We start from the raw sequence: 17,658 nt of genomic DNA on the forward strand, positions 1-17,658 counted from the left end.
ATTGCCCCTATTAAAAATGGCAACAAATTTTATGGCTGATGCTTCAGCGGAATCGGTCAGATTTGCGGCCAGAAATAATGCGCTTTCCAACTCAGCCTGTAGAGCTGTTTGGTTAAAAACATGGTCTGGAGATACAGCTTCTAAGAACAAACTGTGCTCCATTCCATTTTCAGGGCTCAGAGTATTCGGACCAGTATTAGACAACATTCTAGAAAAAGTGTCCGATAAAAAGAAGGGCTTCCCTGTGGAGAAAAAGAAGGAGCAACCCTTTTGTAAACCGTTCCCCTCCCGTAAATATAACACGCAGAAAAAAGGGGGATCCACAAGCTGGAGTTTTAATAAGGGGAACAAAGATAAAAAATACCAGCCCAGTACTAGTTACCGTCCAAAACGACAATGACTATGTCAGAGTAGGGGGGCGATTAAAGTTTTTCAGAAACAGTTGGCATCGGGTTACTCAAAATCCCTGGATACTAACAACTGTAGCGCAGGGTTACAGGATAGAATTTTCTCAAAATCCCCCTCAAAAATTCCGCCTGACGAGAGGTTCCCCTACCTCTCTTTCCCGTCTGCAGGCAGACATAGAGAAGCTGCTACATCAGAGGGTTATTGTACCAGTTCCAGAACACGAGCAACATCAGGGCAATTACTCCTCTTTGTTTTCAATAAAGAAACAGGGGAGTTCCGGACGATTATCAACCTGAAACCCCTAAACCGATGGGTCTGCTACCAAAAATTCTGCATGGAATCAGTAAGATCAGCCATCCCTCTGACATGGATGCGGTAGTGTGCACCCTGGACCTCAGGGATGCATACTACCACCTGCTAATACATTCCTCAAGTCAGCAATATCTGAGGTTTGCACTACCATCAGGCAGTCAGATTCTACACTACCAGTTCCGATGTCTTCCCTTTGGCATGTCATCTGCGCCCAGAATCTTTACAAAGATCATGGCAGAGATGGTAGCCTGTATCCGACTCAGGGATATTACCATCATTCCATACTTGAATGACTTCCTGTTGGTAGCAGGATCTCCTCTAGGTATGACGCAACATTTGGAATTTGTCCTATGGACATTAACCAGCCTGGGTTTGATTGTGAACAAAGAAAAATCCACTCTTGTCCCAAGTACATCACACATCTTCCTGGGAATCCATCTAGACTCCCAAATACGAATGTCTTGTCTCCCGGAAGACAAGATGCTCTCAATTCCACAAAGGATTCGTTCTTTTGCAAGAGAGAAGAAACCTTCAATCCGGAGGGCAATGAGTATTTTGGGAATCATGACGTCATGCATCACCTGCGTCAGATGGAGCCAGTTCCATTCCGGGCCTCTACAGAAATACATCCTGGAAGTGACAGACGGACATCAGAATTACCTAGACAGGAAGAGGTCTTTGTCCAGAGACGCCCAGGACTCTCTACACTGGTGGCTCGACCAGAAGAACCTACAGAAGGGAGTGCAGTGGATTCAGGAACCTTGTCTTTTAGTGACCACGGACGCAAGTCTCTCAGGATGGGGAGCTCAAGTGGGAGATTCTTATCTCCAAGGAACATGGTCCACAGAGATTCAGACCCGATCATCGAATTTTCGGGAACTACAAGCAATCTGGGAAGCCCTACAGAGAAGCCGGGCGGTCTTAAAAGACAGGTATGTAAAAATTGTGTCAGACAACATCACGGCAGTCTCTTTCATCAGACATCAGGGCAGACCAAGACATCCACTTCTCCAGTCCCTGGCAAACAGGATATTCGTAGGTATAGAGAAGATATGCCTTCCCACCTGCTGCTCTAATTCCGAGAATGCTGCAGAAAATTCAGGAAGATCGGGTGACAGTCATAGCAATTGTCCTTTTCTGGCCAAGGAGAAGTTGGTTCTGCCTTCTACGTCATCTAACGTTGGAAGACCCAATCATTTTACCATTTCAGGAAGATCTTCTGACGCAAGGTCCACTGTTGCATCAGAATCTTCAACAGCTCCAGCTCTCAGCTTGGCTTCTGAAGGGGAGATCCTGAAGAACAAGGGCTTATCCGCCAGAGTAAACCAGACTATGCAGGCTAGTAGAAAACCTGTAACCCAGGCTATATATATATATATATATATATATATATATATATATATATATATATATATATATATATATATATATATATATATATATATATATATATATATATATATTAAAAAGTCTGGAGGACCTTTTGTCATTTACACAGGACGGTAGACACCTCTCAGCCAGACATCCCTGCGATCCTGGATTTCTTGCCGGCAGGATTTGACACAGGTCTTAGACCAAGTCCCTTGAAGGTGCAGATTGCATTTCTAGCTGCTTTCTTCGACACATCATTGTCCTCGCATCCCTGGATAATCAGGTTTGTCAAGGCAATCCAGAGAGACTTAGGCCTACACAGAGAATTTCTTCCCCTCCGTGGGATCTGAATCTTGTTCTGAGAGTCCTTTGCAAACCTGCCTTCGGCCCGGTTAATGAATTAGAAATAAAGAACTTAACTCTGAAAAAAAGTCTTTTTGGTGGCAATCACTACGGCTAAATTGTTAGGTGAAATCCAGGCTCTATCGGTTGTTGAGCCATGTATGTAGATTCGGGATGATTGCATCATTCTCAAACTGGATCCAAGTTTCTCCCCGAAGGTGGTGTCATCGATGACCTAAAACCAAGAAGTGGTTCTTCCATCATTCTGCAAAATCCTAGGAATCAGAGGGATGAAGAGTTCCACCAGCTTGATGTCCGCAGAGCAGTGTTGGCCTATTTGGAAGCCACTCGGAACTGGAGATTAGACTCTAATCTTTTTATACAGTTTGGGGGGAAAAAATAGAGGCAGGAAGGCTTCAAAACCATCCTTAGCTAGATGGGTCACATCCATGATTAATCTAGCATATCTTTCAGAAGGACAGCCTCCCCCTGAAATTATCAAAGCCCATTCCACCAGAGCAATTTCCACCTCATGGACAACTAGAGCAGGGGCTACCATTGAACAAATATGTACCACAGCCACATGGTCAGGACATATTGCTTTCTGCAAACACTACAAGCTAGATGTTCTTTCACAGCAGAGATCTGCGTTTGGTAGGAAGGTACTTCAGGCAGTTATTCCACCCTAAGCTATGAGTTCTTGGGTATACTCCTATGGTGCCGTCATGGGGACGTACTGGAAAACTGGAATTAGTCTTACCGGTAATGATGTTTCCAGGAGTCCACATGACAGCACCCTTATTTCCCTCCCTATATTGCTACTGTATGTGACTAACATATGTCTAAGCAGTCTAAAATAAAATTTTGTTGTACCTAGCCAATGTGGTTCTTGGAAAATCACTGAGGAGATTGGGGGTGGGAGGGCTTTTAACCTCTTGTGCTTCCTGTCCCTACACTTGATATGGGATTACTCCTCCTATGGTGCCGTCATGTGGACTCCTGGAAACATCATTACCGGTAAGACTAATTCCGGTTTTTAAACATATCCAATTTTATTGAGCTGTCCTTAGGATAGTAGGTCAATATCACATCAGGAGTGCATGGAGCGGTGCGGTTCCTGCTCTATGTGTACTTCAGCAGCCACAGGACCGCCAGCTGATGGATGAGGGTGCAGTATGTCAGACCCCACAATCAGATATTGATGACCTATCTTACAACTGGTCATCAATCTTTGTTAGTGGAAAATCCCATGTGACAAGGAGAAAGCAAAGCATCAATATATGGATAATGCTGAAATTCTGCAGTCTGCCCCAAAATAGGTAAAAATATTTTCTACAATGTCTGAATATGGTTTTACAAAACCTCATTGACTTACATTGTACTTTGTTGTTAATTATTTTTCTGGGATGTGTGAATTTCTTGCTCAAGTTCTGTGTTGTATAGACCTGTTATACTATTGACTCTGGTGTTTCATTCAGCAACATAAAAAAAAAGGTATAATAGATCCACAAGGAAAACTTTCTGTCATAATATGATGCTTAGAGCTCCGCAATATAGAATTTTGAGGGTTTCGGGTCAGAGTTCGGTGTTGTATGGCTAATTCAGAGTCCTAAATAAATTGATCCAATACTATGCCAAAAGGTACAATGGTGGCTGAATATGAAGATTACTGTTAAAATAAGACCTCTTGGTAGGAAAACTTATCAAATTCATTGTTGTTTTAAAAACAGGTCAATGTTTATTAAAAAGAAAAAATAATTTAGTTTTCATCTCAAATCAAAAGTGCTCATGAAAATAAGCAACTTTGCAATATATCAGAGAAATTTGCTTCTTTCTCCTCCAGTACTTTCTTTTTTTTTTTAATTTATTTTACTCCGTTCAAGGGTAAAACTTGTGTTCGATGACAGAAGATTATCCCATTACTGAGAGGAGATGACAGTTGCTGCTCAAAATTCTATAGAGAGGGGAACAGCTCAACACAGACACCCGACATTCTGCTGCAAGTTCATCTGAAACAACAGTTTGCATACGAGATGACAGTTGGTGCTCATAAAGCTCCATAGAGAGCGGAGAACTTAACCCCTTTCTGACGTGAGGCGTAATAATATGTCCCTGGGCCTTAATGACCAGGTATGTATTATTACGCCTTGGCGATCGCGCCCGCACAGCATCAGATTGTCGCTGGCTGTCAGATGATTCTGACAGCTGACACCCGGCACTCAGTGCCAGGAGAAGTCCAGCACATTAACCCCCGAAATGCTGCAATCTAAGTCGATCGCAGCATTCCCGGAGCAGGCAGAGGTAAGACAGCCCCTCTCACCTTGGATCAGAGACCCCGCGCTGACCCAATCGTTGTCATGGTGACCCAATGTAGTCATGACGACATTCGGGTCACCAAAAAAAATAAATAAATATAAGAGACCACTGAACAGTTTTCTATTGGAAAGCATGGAAAGACTGGTGGAAAGCATGCCAAGACGCATGAAAGCGGTGATTAAAAATCATGGTTAGTCCACCAAATATTGATTTCTGAACTGTTCCTGAGTTAAAACAAGAGTAATCTGAGGTCTGAAAGCACTGTTTCTTTTTTAGTATTTTGACGCTTTATCATTTGCTGCAAATAAATACAAAATTTTTAGCTTTGAATTTCGGAGACATGTTATCAGTAGTTTATAGACAGCTGTGATCCCCTGCTGTAATGTCTGTATACTCTTTTGCTTCCCCCCTCTGCCCAGGAGCTGTGGTATGATCAGACCATGTTCATGTACAGTCAGGCACAGCCATTACACAGTACACAGCAAGGGCACATTTATAAGATTATCTCAGCACAGGAACATGTTTTTTTAAACACATTCAATTGTGGAACTTATTATTCCAAGATCTATTGGAAAAGCACATTTTAGTGCTTTGTATGTGGGAAAACCACTTGAAATCAGAATGTATCTCTGCCTCTAGCTCCTCTCCCTCCATAGAATTTTATGAGCAGCACTTGTCCTCCTCTATCTCAATAATGGGAAAGTTTGAATTCACTTCAAAAAGATTTTGGCTGTGAGTTGAGAATGAATGATCAGTACAGGAGGAGAAAAAAAGGCAGTACACTGAAAATAAGAAACTTTGAAAACTTTTGATTTATGATTTTTTTAAATAAAAAAACAATTTACTTTAGCCAAATTTGCTACTTATTAAGAGGTATTAATTAAGGGGGCATTCCCCATTTTGTATATTTTTGCATATCCACAGAATATACTACAAATAATTGATAGATGTGGATCCCACTAGTCTGACATCCATCTATCTGGAGAGCAGGACCCGATTCACTTGTGTAAGAAATTCAAACATCTCAACATTGACAGCAGCAAGTGTCAAGACTCCATTCTCAAGATCGATGCTGGTCTGATTGGTGGAACCCATATCTACTATGCATTTATGACATATCCCATGGATGTGGCAAAAATATACAAAATGAGAATACCCCTTTAAAAAGAGGACCTTTCAACAAATTTTTCACGTTGAATGTTACATATACAATGTAATAGTGGCTGCTGAGTGAAATAAAGCAATTTTTTTTTTTAAAGTTTCGCCTCTACAATGCAGAGATATTAGTAATCAAAGTACACTGCTCAAAAAAATAAAGGGAACACTTAAAACAACAGAATTTAACTCCAAGTAAATCAAACTTCTGTGAAATCAAACTGTCCACTTAAGAAGCAACACTGATTGACAATCAATTCACATGCTGTTGTGCAAATGGAATAGACAATAGATGGAAATTATTGGCAATTATCTGTGGCACCCTGCTGTGCACAGGTACCACAGGACCAAGGGTGCATGGACGGACTCCTCCACAAGAGGCCCTCATTACATACAAACACCTCCACCCTTCCACCTCACACCACCAGAGGGAGCCTGTTAGGGATATATATATGGAGGGTGGAGCCAGGCAGCTCAGTTAGTAGTCAGACAGAGTCAGAGCGTGCGGACGCTGAGAGCTGTGAAGACGCAGCACGTCTGCTGCGGTGTTCTGAGGGCCCCCGAGTGTGGCCGACGGCGAGGAGGAGAGGAGAGAGGAGTTGAGGGGGCAGAGGAGCATCATAGGCTCACCCCGAATATACAAACCGGACACCGGGTCCGCGCCTACAGGGTCCTTTATACCCAGTAGGGATCACCGGCATACCAGGAGGACTGGCCGACCTGAAGCTAAACCCTTAACAGGATCAGGAACCACGAAGGCCCCAGCGTTACCAGGGATAGTGGTTGCCAGCAGAAGGTCCTACTACCAAGCGACAGGTGAAGGAACAGCACGGCACATAAGCTAGGCTCAGTTGGAGGCTGGCCAGGAGCATACAGAGAGGCAGACACAGACCAGGAGGCCTTATACCCGCTCACTGGGGAGAAGTCCTGAAGTGCACCCATCCTACTGAGTACCCCCTGGACCGTACCTGACATCCGCACCAGTAAAGGTATTGAAGCGAATCCCCTGTCCCTGTCAGTTACTTCTGCTGCGCCATTCTGCCTGCACTACAGGTCCCAGCATCACCACCCACCAAACTCTACCCTGCCCTGAGGCCCGCTCCACCTGTGGAGAGCCGTTCCATCCCAGCTGCCTTATCAACTGCCTCAGAGGTCTGCAGCAGCGCTGGTACAAATTACCAGAAACCACAGGTGGCGTCACGATCGAACTATAAACCCCATATAAACTTTCCCCCCTTTTAGTTGACCACCCTGGGCCACTGACCGGGCCAGCCACTGTGACATATCCCTTTCCCCCAGCATCTATTGGCCCGGACTCCGAGTACCCCATTGCCCTGGGGGCGCGACATATCAAGATACCCTCAATAAAGGAGTGGTTCTGCAGGTGGGGACCACTGACCACATCTCAGTACCAATGCTTTCTAGCTGATGTTTTGGTCACTTTTGAATGTTGGTTGTGCTTTCACACTCGTGGTAGCATGAGACTCTATAACCCACAGAAGTTGCACAGGCAGTGCAGCTCATCCAGGATGGCACATCAATGTGAGCGGTGGCAAGAAGGTTTGCTGTGTCTGTCAGTGTAGTGTCCAGAGGCTGGAGGCGCTACCAGGAGACGTGGAGGGGGCCGTAGGAGGGCAACAACCCAGCAGCAGAACTGCTACCTCCGTCTTTGTGCAAGGAGGAACAGGAGAAGCACTGCCAGAGCCCTGCAAAATGACCGCCAGTAGGCCACAAATGTGCATGTGTCTGCACAAACGGTTAGACACCGACTCCATGAGGGTGGTATGAGGGCCCAAGGGACCTGTTTGGCAGTGGGTCAGTAATGGTGTGGGGTGGCATTCCTTTGGAGGGCCGCACAGCCCCCCATGTGCTCACCAGAGGTAGCCTGACTGCCATTAGGTACCGAGATGAGATCCTCAGACCCCTTGTGAGACCATATGCTGGTGCAGTTGGCCCTGGGTTCCTCCTAATGCAGGACAATGCCAGACCTCATGTGGCTGGAGTGTGTCAGCAGTTCCTGCAAGATGAAGGCATTGAAGCTATGGACTGGCCCACCCGTTCCCCAGACCAGAATCCAATTGAGCACATCTGGGACATCATGTCTCGCTCCATCCACCAACGTCACGTTGCACCACAGACTGTCCAGGAGTTGGCGGATGCTTTAGTCCAGGTCTGGGAGGAGATCCCACAGGAGACCATCCACAACCTCATCAGGAGCATGCCCAGGCATTGTAGGGAGGTCATACAGGCACGTGGAGGCCACACACAATACTGAGCCTCATTTTGACTAGTTTTAAGGACATTACATCAAAGTTGGATCAGCCTGTAGTGTGTTTTTCCACTTTAATTTTGGGGGTGACTCCAAATCCAGGCCTCCATTGGTTAATAAATGTGATTTCCATTGATGATTTTTGTGTGATTTTGTTGTCAGCACATTCAACTTTGTACCGAACAAAGTATTCAATGAGAATATTTCATTCATTCAGATCTAGGATGTGTTATTTGAGTGTTCCTTTTATTTTTTTGAGCAGTGTATTTGGTGCCTATTGAGTTAACGTCCACTGGGACATAACAAAAGTTATCAAATAGTTTTCAGTGTACTCCAGTGTGCAGATCACTGCAGACCATCACTGTACACGCCTTGTTAGTTGCAAAGGGACACAAAAGTCTTGTATTGGGAAATTCAGCCCACAGTTTTGCTAGATCAGTGAAGCAACGACACTACTGGGTCCTGACTACTCAGTGCAGTCTAATCATGTCCTTATTAATGTGCAGGATCTGACAATCGCTTATCATAATTTGCCCTTACCTTATCAGATGGGAATATCCTCGTAGGCTGGATTCACAAACATTGCAGCACTTGGATTGGCCTTTTTGTGACCAGATATTACTTTAATGTGTATCTTTTGTTTTAGGAGAACTTGTTGCTGTCTGCCTTTTACTTCTTCTCCCCCTTCTCTCTCCATAGAACTTTATAAGCACCAGTTGCCATCTCCTATCCCAGTAATGGGGAAATCTGTATTCACTGAAGCCTGATGTTGTGGGCTTGGTTCCTGGGCCTGCACCATCACATTCATGTAAGGCGTATTTTGGGAAGACCTTTGGATGTTGTGAAGAGGGGTTACAAGACAATCCTAACTAGTAATAATTACTATATGTTAACTACCTACCTTAAAAGTTTAGGTACAAAAGAAATAATATGGGTTTGTCAAATCCCTTGAAGGACGTAATGTCAGCTTTATTTTTCTTTACTGATGTATCCGGCATGTCCTTCTCAAATGTATCAATAGGCATTTTACGAACATTACATGAGAGCCGGGATGGTCTCTGTATTTAAATACTGACCCCGACTGTATTCATACCATTAATTAATGGTACTAAGGGGATTATTTTTGCTCCAGAGATGATGCAGGGGGGACCACTATAACACGGTGAATATTCTTTGCTCGCTAACTATACTGAGCGCTCGTACAATACTTTTCTGGGATTTGTTCGCACTCTGACATTAGAGAGTCGTTTTCTATTGATGTGCATCACAACCAGCATAATTAATCCACTGTGATTCAAAGATCTTACACAATAAAGATCAAAAAGACCAAAGGGAGGGATATTAAACTATTTATACACAGCGGATTCACGCCTCTGGTTAGATAAATGGTTTACGCATATTTCACAGGAAATTTCAAACTCATTGTTGGATGCAAAGCCTGGAAATGTGGCCTCCGCTCCAACTCCCTCCAATATAATATAGATATAATATAGTCATAGAGAGGTTATTTCTGTTAGGCCACGGCCCCACTATCAGTATTTGGTCAGTATTCGGTCAGTATTTTTTCTCAGGAGTGGGAGACAAAACCAAGTGAGGAACAATCAGAGAAAAGGTATAATAGAAACAAGTCACCATTTCTACATTTATCACCCACTCCTGGTTTGGGCTCCCACTGTGCCAGCTGTACCTGGGTCATCTGTGAGAGGATTTCACCACTGGACAACTGACGCGCCCGCTGGGCCGTGGGGTACTCGGTAGCCGGGCCCGTCATTGCTAATGGAGATGTCACAGTGGCGGTGACCTGGTCCGTGACCCAGGGCGGTCAATAAAAGGGGAATTTATAGAAAAGGGAATAAAGTTGTTTGTATTTAAAGTTCGTGACACCACCTGTGGTATGCGGCTATATGGACCCGCCGCTGCGGAGCAGGTCCTCTGGAGCTATTGTTAATGCAGCAGAGTTGGTTTGGCTCTCCACAGGTAGAGCTCAGCTCCAGGGCAGGAAGTGGTGCTTTTATAGATGTTGCTGTGCAGTTTAGTGCAGGGGATGGCGCAGTTAATAATCAGTCCACAATTCAATGGCGGTTTCTTTACTTGCGGTGATTAGGCAAACCGGGACACGGGTACTGGCTAGTAGTGAAAGTCCGGGCAGCCTGGAAGCAATTAAGGAATCCACCTCGCCAGGTGAAGTTGGAGGCCTTCCCTTTGCACTAATCTCTTTGGCCCTGCTGCTTGTAGCTGTGCTGCGGCCCTCGTCCCTGAGTAAAATGTCTTTGTGCTCACCAGTATGGCAGGCAGTTCGGCTCTTCCTGGAGTGTCGCTCCCACGTGGCAGTGATGGGCCCTGTAGTGCTGCTGAGCCTCCGGGCGTCTGGTGGGGCCAGGAGACCTGCAGTCTCCTGCCCTCCGGTTTCTGCTGCTGGGCCTTCAGTGCCCCACAACCTCGGACTTCGGTGTCCGGTTCTTCTGTGCTTATTTCCTCTGGGGTGAACTGCCGCGCAGCTCCACTCCCCAGGTCTTTTCTCATCGACGTCCTGACTTCAACGCCTCTCACCAAGTCTAACTAACCCCGCCTCCAGATCCCAGTTGCTAAGGGGAGAAGCTCCCCTTGCTGGTCTGGAGCCAGGAAAGTGTTGCATGCTAGTGTACCTGACTAGGGGACCCCTGCTTGCTTCCAGGCATGGCATCACCCCTTTGTGAGGGAGGCAATGCCACTGGGGCAACCGGACCCCTGGGGTGCCACACAACCCCTCCACCCTCCCTTGAATTTTTATTATATTGTGTTGTGTCACGGTGTATGTTCGTGGGTGGTCGCCTAGCTGGCGCTAGGTGGACGTAGTTTGAAATTGAATATTTAATAAATTGTATTTATAAGTTTTGAAATACACTGCTCAAAAAAATAAAAGGGAACACAAACAACACAATGTCACTCCAAGTCAATAACGCTTCTGTGAAATCTACCTGTCCAGTTATGAAGCAACACTGATTGTGAATCAATTTCTCCTGCTGTTGTGCAAATGGAACAGACAACAGGTAGAAATGATAGCAAGACACCCCCTATAAAAGAGTACTTCTGCAGGTGGTGACCACAGATCATTTCTCTGTTCTCATCCCTTTTGGCTGTTTCGGTCACTCTTGCATTTTGTCATTGCTCTCACCCCTATAGGTACATAGGTGCATGAGGAGGTGTCTACAACCCACAGAAAATGCTCAGGTAGTGCAGCTCATCTAAGATGGCACATCAATGTGAGCTGTGGCAAGAAGGGTAGCTGTGTCTTTCAGCACAGTGTCCAGAGTATGGAGTAGATACCAGGAGACAGGTCAGTACAACAGGAAATGTGGAGGGGGCTGTAGGAGGGCAACAACCCAGCAGCAGGACCACTACCTTCTCCTTTGTGCAAGTAGGAACAGGAGGAGCAGTGCCAGAGCCCTGCAAAATGACCTCCAGCAGGCCACTAACATCCATGTGTCTGCTCAAATTGTCAGAAACAGACTCCATGAGGGTGGTATGAGGGCCCGACGTCCATAAGTGGGTGTAGTGCTTACAGCCCAACACAGTGCAGGGGGATTGGCATTTGCCAGAGAACACCAAGATTGGCAGATTTGACACGGACGCCTTGTACTCTTCATGGATGAGAGCAGGTTCATACTGAGCACATGTGGCAGACGTGACAGAGTCTGGAGATGCCGTGGATAATGTTCTGCTGCCTTCAACATCCTTCAGCATGACCGGTTTGGCAGTTGGTCAGTAATGGTGTGGGGTGGCATTTCTTTGGAGGGTCGAACAGCCCTCCATGTGCTCGCCAGAGGTAGTCTGACTGCTATTAGATACCGGGAGGAGATCCTCAGACCCATTGTGAGACCATATGCAGATGCAGTGGGCCCTGCGTTCCTTGTGATGCATGACAATGATAGACTTCATGTGGCTGAAGTTTGTCATCAGTTCCTGCATGATTAAGGCAGCATGCTTTGTACTGGCCCGTCCGTTCCCCAGACCTGAATCCAATCGAGAACATCTGGGACATTATGTCTCGTTCCATCCATCAAAGCCACATTGCACCACAGACTGTCCAGTAGTTGACTGATGCTTTAATCCAGGCCTGGAAGGACATCCACCGCCTCATCAGGAGCATGCCCAGGCATTGTAGGGAGGTTATACTGACATGTGGAGGCCACACACACGATACCTTGTCTTGAGGTATTTCCACTGAAGTTGGATCAGCCTGTAAATTGATTTTCCACTTTAATTTTGAGTATCATTCCAAATCCAGACCTCCATGGGAATTAATTTTGATTTAAATTGATAAATTTTTATGTTTTATTGTTCTCAACGCATTCCACTATGTAATGAATAAAGATTTGCAACTGGAATATTTCATTCAGTGATACCTAGGATGTGGTATTTTAGTGTTCCCTTTATTTTTTGAGCAGTGTATACAGTTTATTAAGATTTAAAAAAATTGGTTTTGTTTAACCCAAATAAATACTGTGGCCTTTAACTCCATACCTTGTTTCACGTGTCTTTTATTGGATTAGAGTAAAGTAAGCGAATACTGTCCAATGATAGACAACATGTAAGAGCTCATGAGTGGAGCATGCGCTAGTCAAGGCAGTTTCGTGGATGAAGTAGTGTCAGTCGGCCATGCGGACAAGTGCACAGAGCTGATTACGAACTCAGTCACGTCTGCAAACTTTGGGCTTGACTTGTTCGAACACTTCTGATCGTAGACTTAGGTTCCAGAGAAATAAAGAACCATGTCTGATAAACATCTGCTTCAATGAGGGTTACGGAAAGTAGTTGACTGAAGAAAAGGTTGATGAGTCAAAGCCTCTTCCCCTTCATTAAGAATATAAGACCATGGTCACAAATTCAGTATTTGATCAGTATTTTACCTCATTATGTGTAAGCAAAAATCAGGAGTGGAACAATCAGAGGAAAAGTGAAATAGAAACACGTCACCACTTCTGCATTTATCACCGACTCCTGGTTTTGTCTTACAAATAATGATGTAAAATACTGACCAAATACTGAACGTGTGAACGTGACCTAATAGTGAAAAATGCAGAAGTGGTGCACGTGTTTCTATTAGGCCACGATCACGCGCTGTGCATTTGGTCAGTATTTTACACCAGTATTTGTAAGCCAAAACCAGAAGTGATTGAAAAATGCAGAAGTGGTGCACATGTTTCTCACTCCTGGTTTTGGCTTTCAAATGCTGAAGTAAAATTCTGACCAAATACTGAATGTGTGAATGTGACCGAACACTCATTTCTGTATTATGAGGTATACAGGATCAGGATAGAGTTCTGCCATCAAAATATGTGCGTAATGTATAATCTTCTATATACACATGTCCATTGCTAGGAATTTCTACTAAATAGCCAGAACAGGGTATCCCATGCCCTCCTGTACACCACCACAATGGTAAGGAACAGTTAATGTGGAGCAGCGGTTAAGCACAAGGTAGATATGGAAAGAGGAAAGCACTATGTGGGCTTTTAAGAATTCTTCTAGGATGTCTAGACTTCTGTATTTTGTGCACCATTTTTTATTAACTTTTTTTTTTTTTTACAAATGGCGGAACAGAAAGTTACATTTTTCTCACATAATAGAAAGCAAAATAACTGATTGATAAAGGTTGTGTAGTGTGCATGCTTTTACGCAGGTTTAATAAGTAGCTTCATCCATGTTGTCATCACTGTTACCAAAATCATCTCCATCTTCAAAATATGAGGCAATATAATCATTTTCCTATGACGATTAAAAACGTTACTTTAGAATATATATAAGGTATTCATGTGAACACAGACTAAAAGGCTCATTCAGAAGTCCGTGCAAATAGGTCTGAGATCAGACCGCAAAGCACCAACTGGCCGCGGCTCTACCGACCCGAGAGGGACAGCCTCATAGAAATACATGAAGTAGTCATGCTCGGGTCGGGAGACCTGCGGCCAGTCAGTGCATTAACGGTCTCATCTCAGACAGATGTGCATGGCTGTCTGAATGAGCTTTTACACTTCCAGTATAAAAGGCTCGTCTTTCAAGAAAACCTTTTGACAAAATCTACAACGTATCAAAAAAGGACTTAAAAGGGTTGACTCTGAATATTTGTTGGTGACTTATCCTTAAAATTGGACCCGAAGACCCCCTTTGACTTTCAAAACAGAGGGGCCTGGTACTGCAGGTAAGCTATGTCCATGTGGATGGGGCTGAGTTGTCATAGAAGACACAATCCCATATAAAAGGATGAGCTGCTTCATCTGGATAATTATGAAAAGGACACAGCTCTCCAGAAAACTTCATAGTCCTTTCATTCTGTTGATTGGTTGAAAGTGTTGCTTACTGTACTTGTCATTTAGTGTTAAAGGATTTATTTAAAAAAACAATAGTGTTTTCATGCACTGTCTCTTTAAAAAAGCCGGCCGGCAATTCAGCAGCGATACCCAACAATTTATAACAGAAAGAATAGAGCATCACACATAGATTAGATATATATGTGACTGACATGTTTCTATCTAAGAAGTACAGTGATAGTGTTAAAATAAAGGATTTATTAAAAAAAAAAAAAAAAATTGGCGTGGGGTTCCCCGTAATTTTAGTCTCTAGCGGAGGTTAAGCAGACGGCTGGGGCAGATGTTTGAAGCCTGGGAAGGGGGTAATACCCATGGAGCTTCCCAGGCTACTAATATCAGCCCCCAGCTGAATACCTAGCCTTTACTAGCTATTAAAATGGGGACCTCAAAAAAGATGACGTGGGGTCCCCGCTATTTTAATAGCTAAAAAACCAAGCAATGTGAACTGAGGTCTAAGATGGTAGACATGCAAGAAATAGGAGCATGTTCACACTAGCAAAAAGAAGCAAAACCTACAAAAGACAAAAAATACATCTCATACCCTACCATCATATGCATTACTTCAACTTTGATATACAGTAAGGTTTTTAATATAGGCAGTATAGGTACCGTCCCAATTTAGGGTCACCTTGCCGCTGGTGGGACAGCTTGTATACTTTTTTTGATCAAAAATAGTTCACTAAGTACCCTATATTTATTATGCAACTTTGCTTTACATTTATATATAATGATGGTAGGGTATGAGATATATTTTTTGTCTTTTGTAGGTTTTGCTTCTTTTTGCTAGTGTGAACATGCTCCTATTTCTTGCATGTCTACCATCTTAGACCTCAGTTCACATTGCTTGGTTTTTTGTCTTGTTTGCATTCTGTGCAATTTAAGGGTGTGGCATCCCCTTTGTTGAGCTGATTAGTATATATGTAGCTTACCACGGGCCTAGGTGGTCTGGAGTTGGGACCCGGTCCTATTTGTCTACCCTTTTATATGCATTACTTCAACTTTGATATACAGTAAGGTTTTTAATATAGGCAGTATAGGTACCGTCCCAATTTAGGGTCACCTTGCCGCTGGTGGGACGGCTTGTATACTTTTTTTGATTAAAAATAGTTCACTAAGTACCCTATATTTATTATGCAACTTTGCTTTACATTTATATATAATGATGGTAGGGTATGAGATATATTTTTTGTCTTTTGTAGGTTTTGCTTCTTTTTGCTAGTGTGAACATGCTCCTATTTCTTGCATGTCTACCATCTTAGACCTCAGTTCACATTGCTTGGTTTTTTGTCTTGTTTGCATTCTGTGCAATTTAAGGGTGTGGCATCCCCTTTGTTGAGCTGATTAGTATATATGTAGCTTACCACGGGCCTAGGTGGTCTGGAGTTGGGACCCGGTCCTATTTGTCTACCCTTTTATATGCATTACTTCAACTTTGATATACAGTAAGGTTTTTAATATAGGCAGTATAGGTACCGTCCCAATTTAGGGTCACCTTGCCGCTGGTGGGACGGCTTGTATACTTTTTTTGATCAAAAATAGTTCACTAAGTACCCTATATTTATTATGCAACTTTGCTTTACATTTATATATAATGATGGTAGGGTATGAGATATATTTTTTGTCTTTTGTAGGTTTTGCTTCTTTTTGCTAGTGTGAACATGCTCCTATTTCTTGCATGTCTACCATCTTAGACCTCAGTTCACATTGCTTGGTTTTTTGTCTTGTTTGCATTCTGTGCAATTTAAGGGTGTGGCATCCCCTTTGTTGAGCTGATTAGTATATATGTAGCTTACCACGGGCCTAGGTGGTCTGGAGTTGGGACCCGGTCCTATTTGTCTACCCTTTTATATGCATTACTTCAACTTTGATATACAGTAAGGTTTTTAATATAGGCAGTATAGGTACCGTCCCAATTTAGGGTCACCTTGCCGCTGGTGGGACGGCTTGTATACTTTTTTTGATCAAAAATAGTTCACTAAGTACCCTATATTTATTATGCAACTTTGCTTTACATTTATATATAATAATGGTAGGGTATGAGATATATTTTTTGTCTTTTGTAGGTTTTGCTTCTTTTTGCTAGTGTGAACATGCTCCTATTTCTTGCATGTCTACCATCTTAGACCTCAGTTCACATTGCTTGGTTTTTTGTCTTGTTTGCATTCTGTGCAATTTAAGGGTGTGGCATCCCCTTTGTTGAGCTGATTAGTATATATGTAGCTTACCACGGGCCTAGGTGGTCTGGAGTTGGGACCCGGTCCTATTTGTCTACCCTTTTATATGCATTACTTCAACTTTGATATACAGTAAGGTTTTTAATATAGGCAGTATAGGTACCGTCCCAATTTAGGGTCACCTTGCCGCTGGTGGGACGGCTTGTATACTTTTTTTGATCAAAAATAGTTCACTAAGTACCCTATATTTATTATGCAACTTTGCTTTACATTTATATATAATGATGGTAGGGTATGAGATATATTTTTTGTCTTTTGTAGGTTTTGCTTCTTTTTGCTAGTGTGAACATGCTCCTATTTCTTGCATGTCTACCATCTTAGACATCAGTTCACATTGCTTGGTTTTTTGTCTTGTTTGCATTCTGTGCAATTTAAGGGTGTGGCATCCCCTTTGTTGAGCTGATTAGTATATATGTAGCTTACCACGGGCCTATGTGGTCTGGAGTTGGGACCCGGTCCTATTTGTCTACCCTTTTATATGCATTACTTCAACTTTGATATACAGTAAGGTTTTTAATATAGGCAGTATAGGTACCGTCCCAATTTAGGGTCACCTTGCCGCTGGTGGGACGGCTTGTATACTTTTTTTGATCAAAAATAGTTCACTAAGTACCCTATATTTATTATGCAACTTTGCTTTACATTTATATATAATGATGGTAGGGTATGAGATATATTTTTTGTCTTTTGTAGGTTTTGCTTATTTTAATAGCTAGCAAAGGCTTGGCAGACAGCTGGGGGCTGATATTAATAGCCCAGGAAGGGTGCCATGAATATTGGCCCCCTCCCAGGCTAGAAACACCAGCCGTCAGCCACCCAAGAAATGGCGCATCCATAGGATGCTCCAATTCTGGCACTTAGCCTCGCTCTTCCCATTGCCCTGTAGCGGTGGCAGTGGGGT

The 17,658-nt window shown here is 43.5% G+C and overlaps 1 protein-coding gene across 1 annotated transcript in view; it reads right to left on the minus strand.

Annotated features, from left to right (window-relative positions):
- Positions 1-13,837: 13,837 nt before the first annotated feature.
- The window catches only part of POLR3G (RNA polymerase III subunit G), a 65,697-nt gene continuing 61,876 nt past the window's right edge, over positions 13,838-17,658 (minus strand). Inside the window, exon 9 of the mRNA XM_073678687.1 lies at positions 13,838-13,921. Within this exon, the coding sequence (XP_073534788.1) occupies positions 13,838-13,921 (84 nt within the window). The remainder of the gene's footprint in view (positions 13,922-17,658) is intronic.

This window comes from Phyllobates terribilis, unplaced genomic scaffold (genome assembly GCF_046119375.1).
Source record: "Phyllobates terribilis strain yellow unplaced genomic scaffold, ASM4611937v1 Scaffold_1__5_contigs__length_1240528914, whole genome shotgun sequence".
NCBI classification, from domain to species: domain Eukaryota; kingdom Metazoa; phylum Chordata; class Amphibia; order Anura; family Dendrobatidae; genus Phyllobates; species Phyllobates terribilis.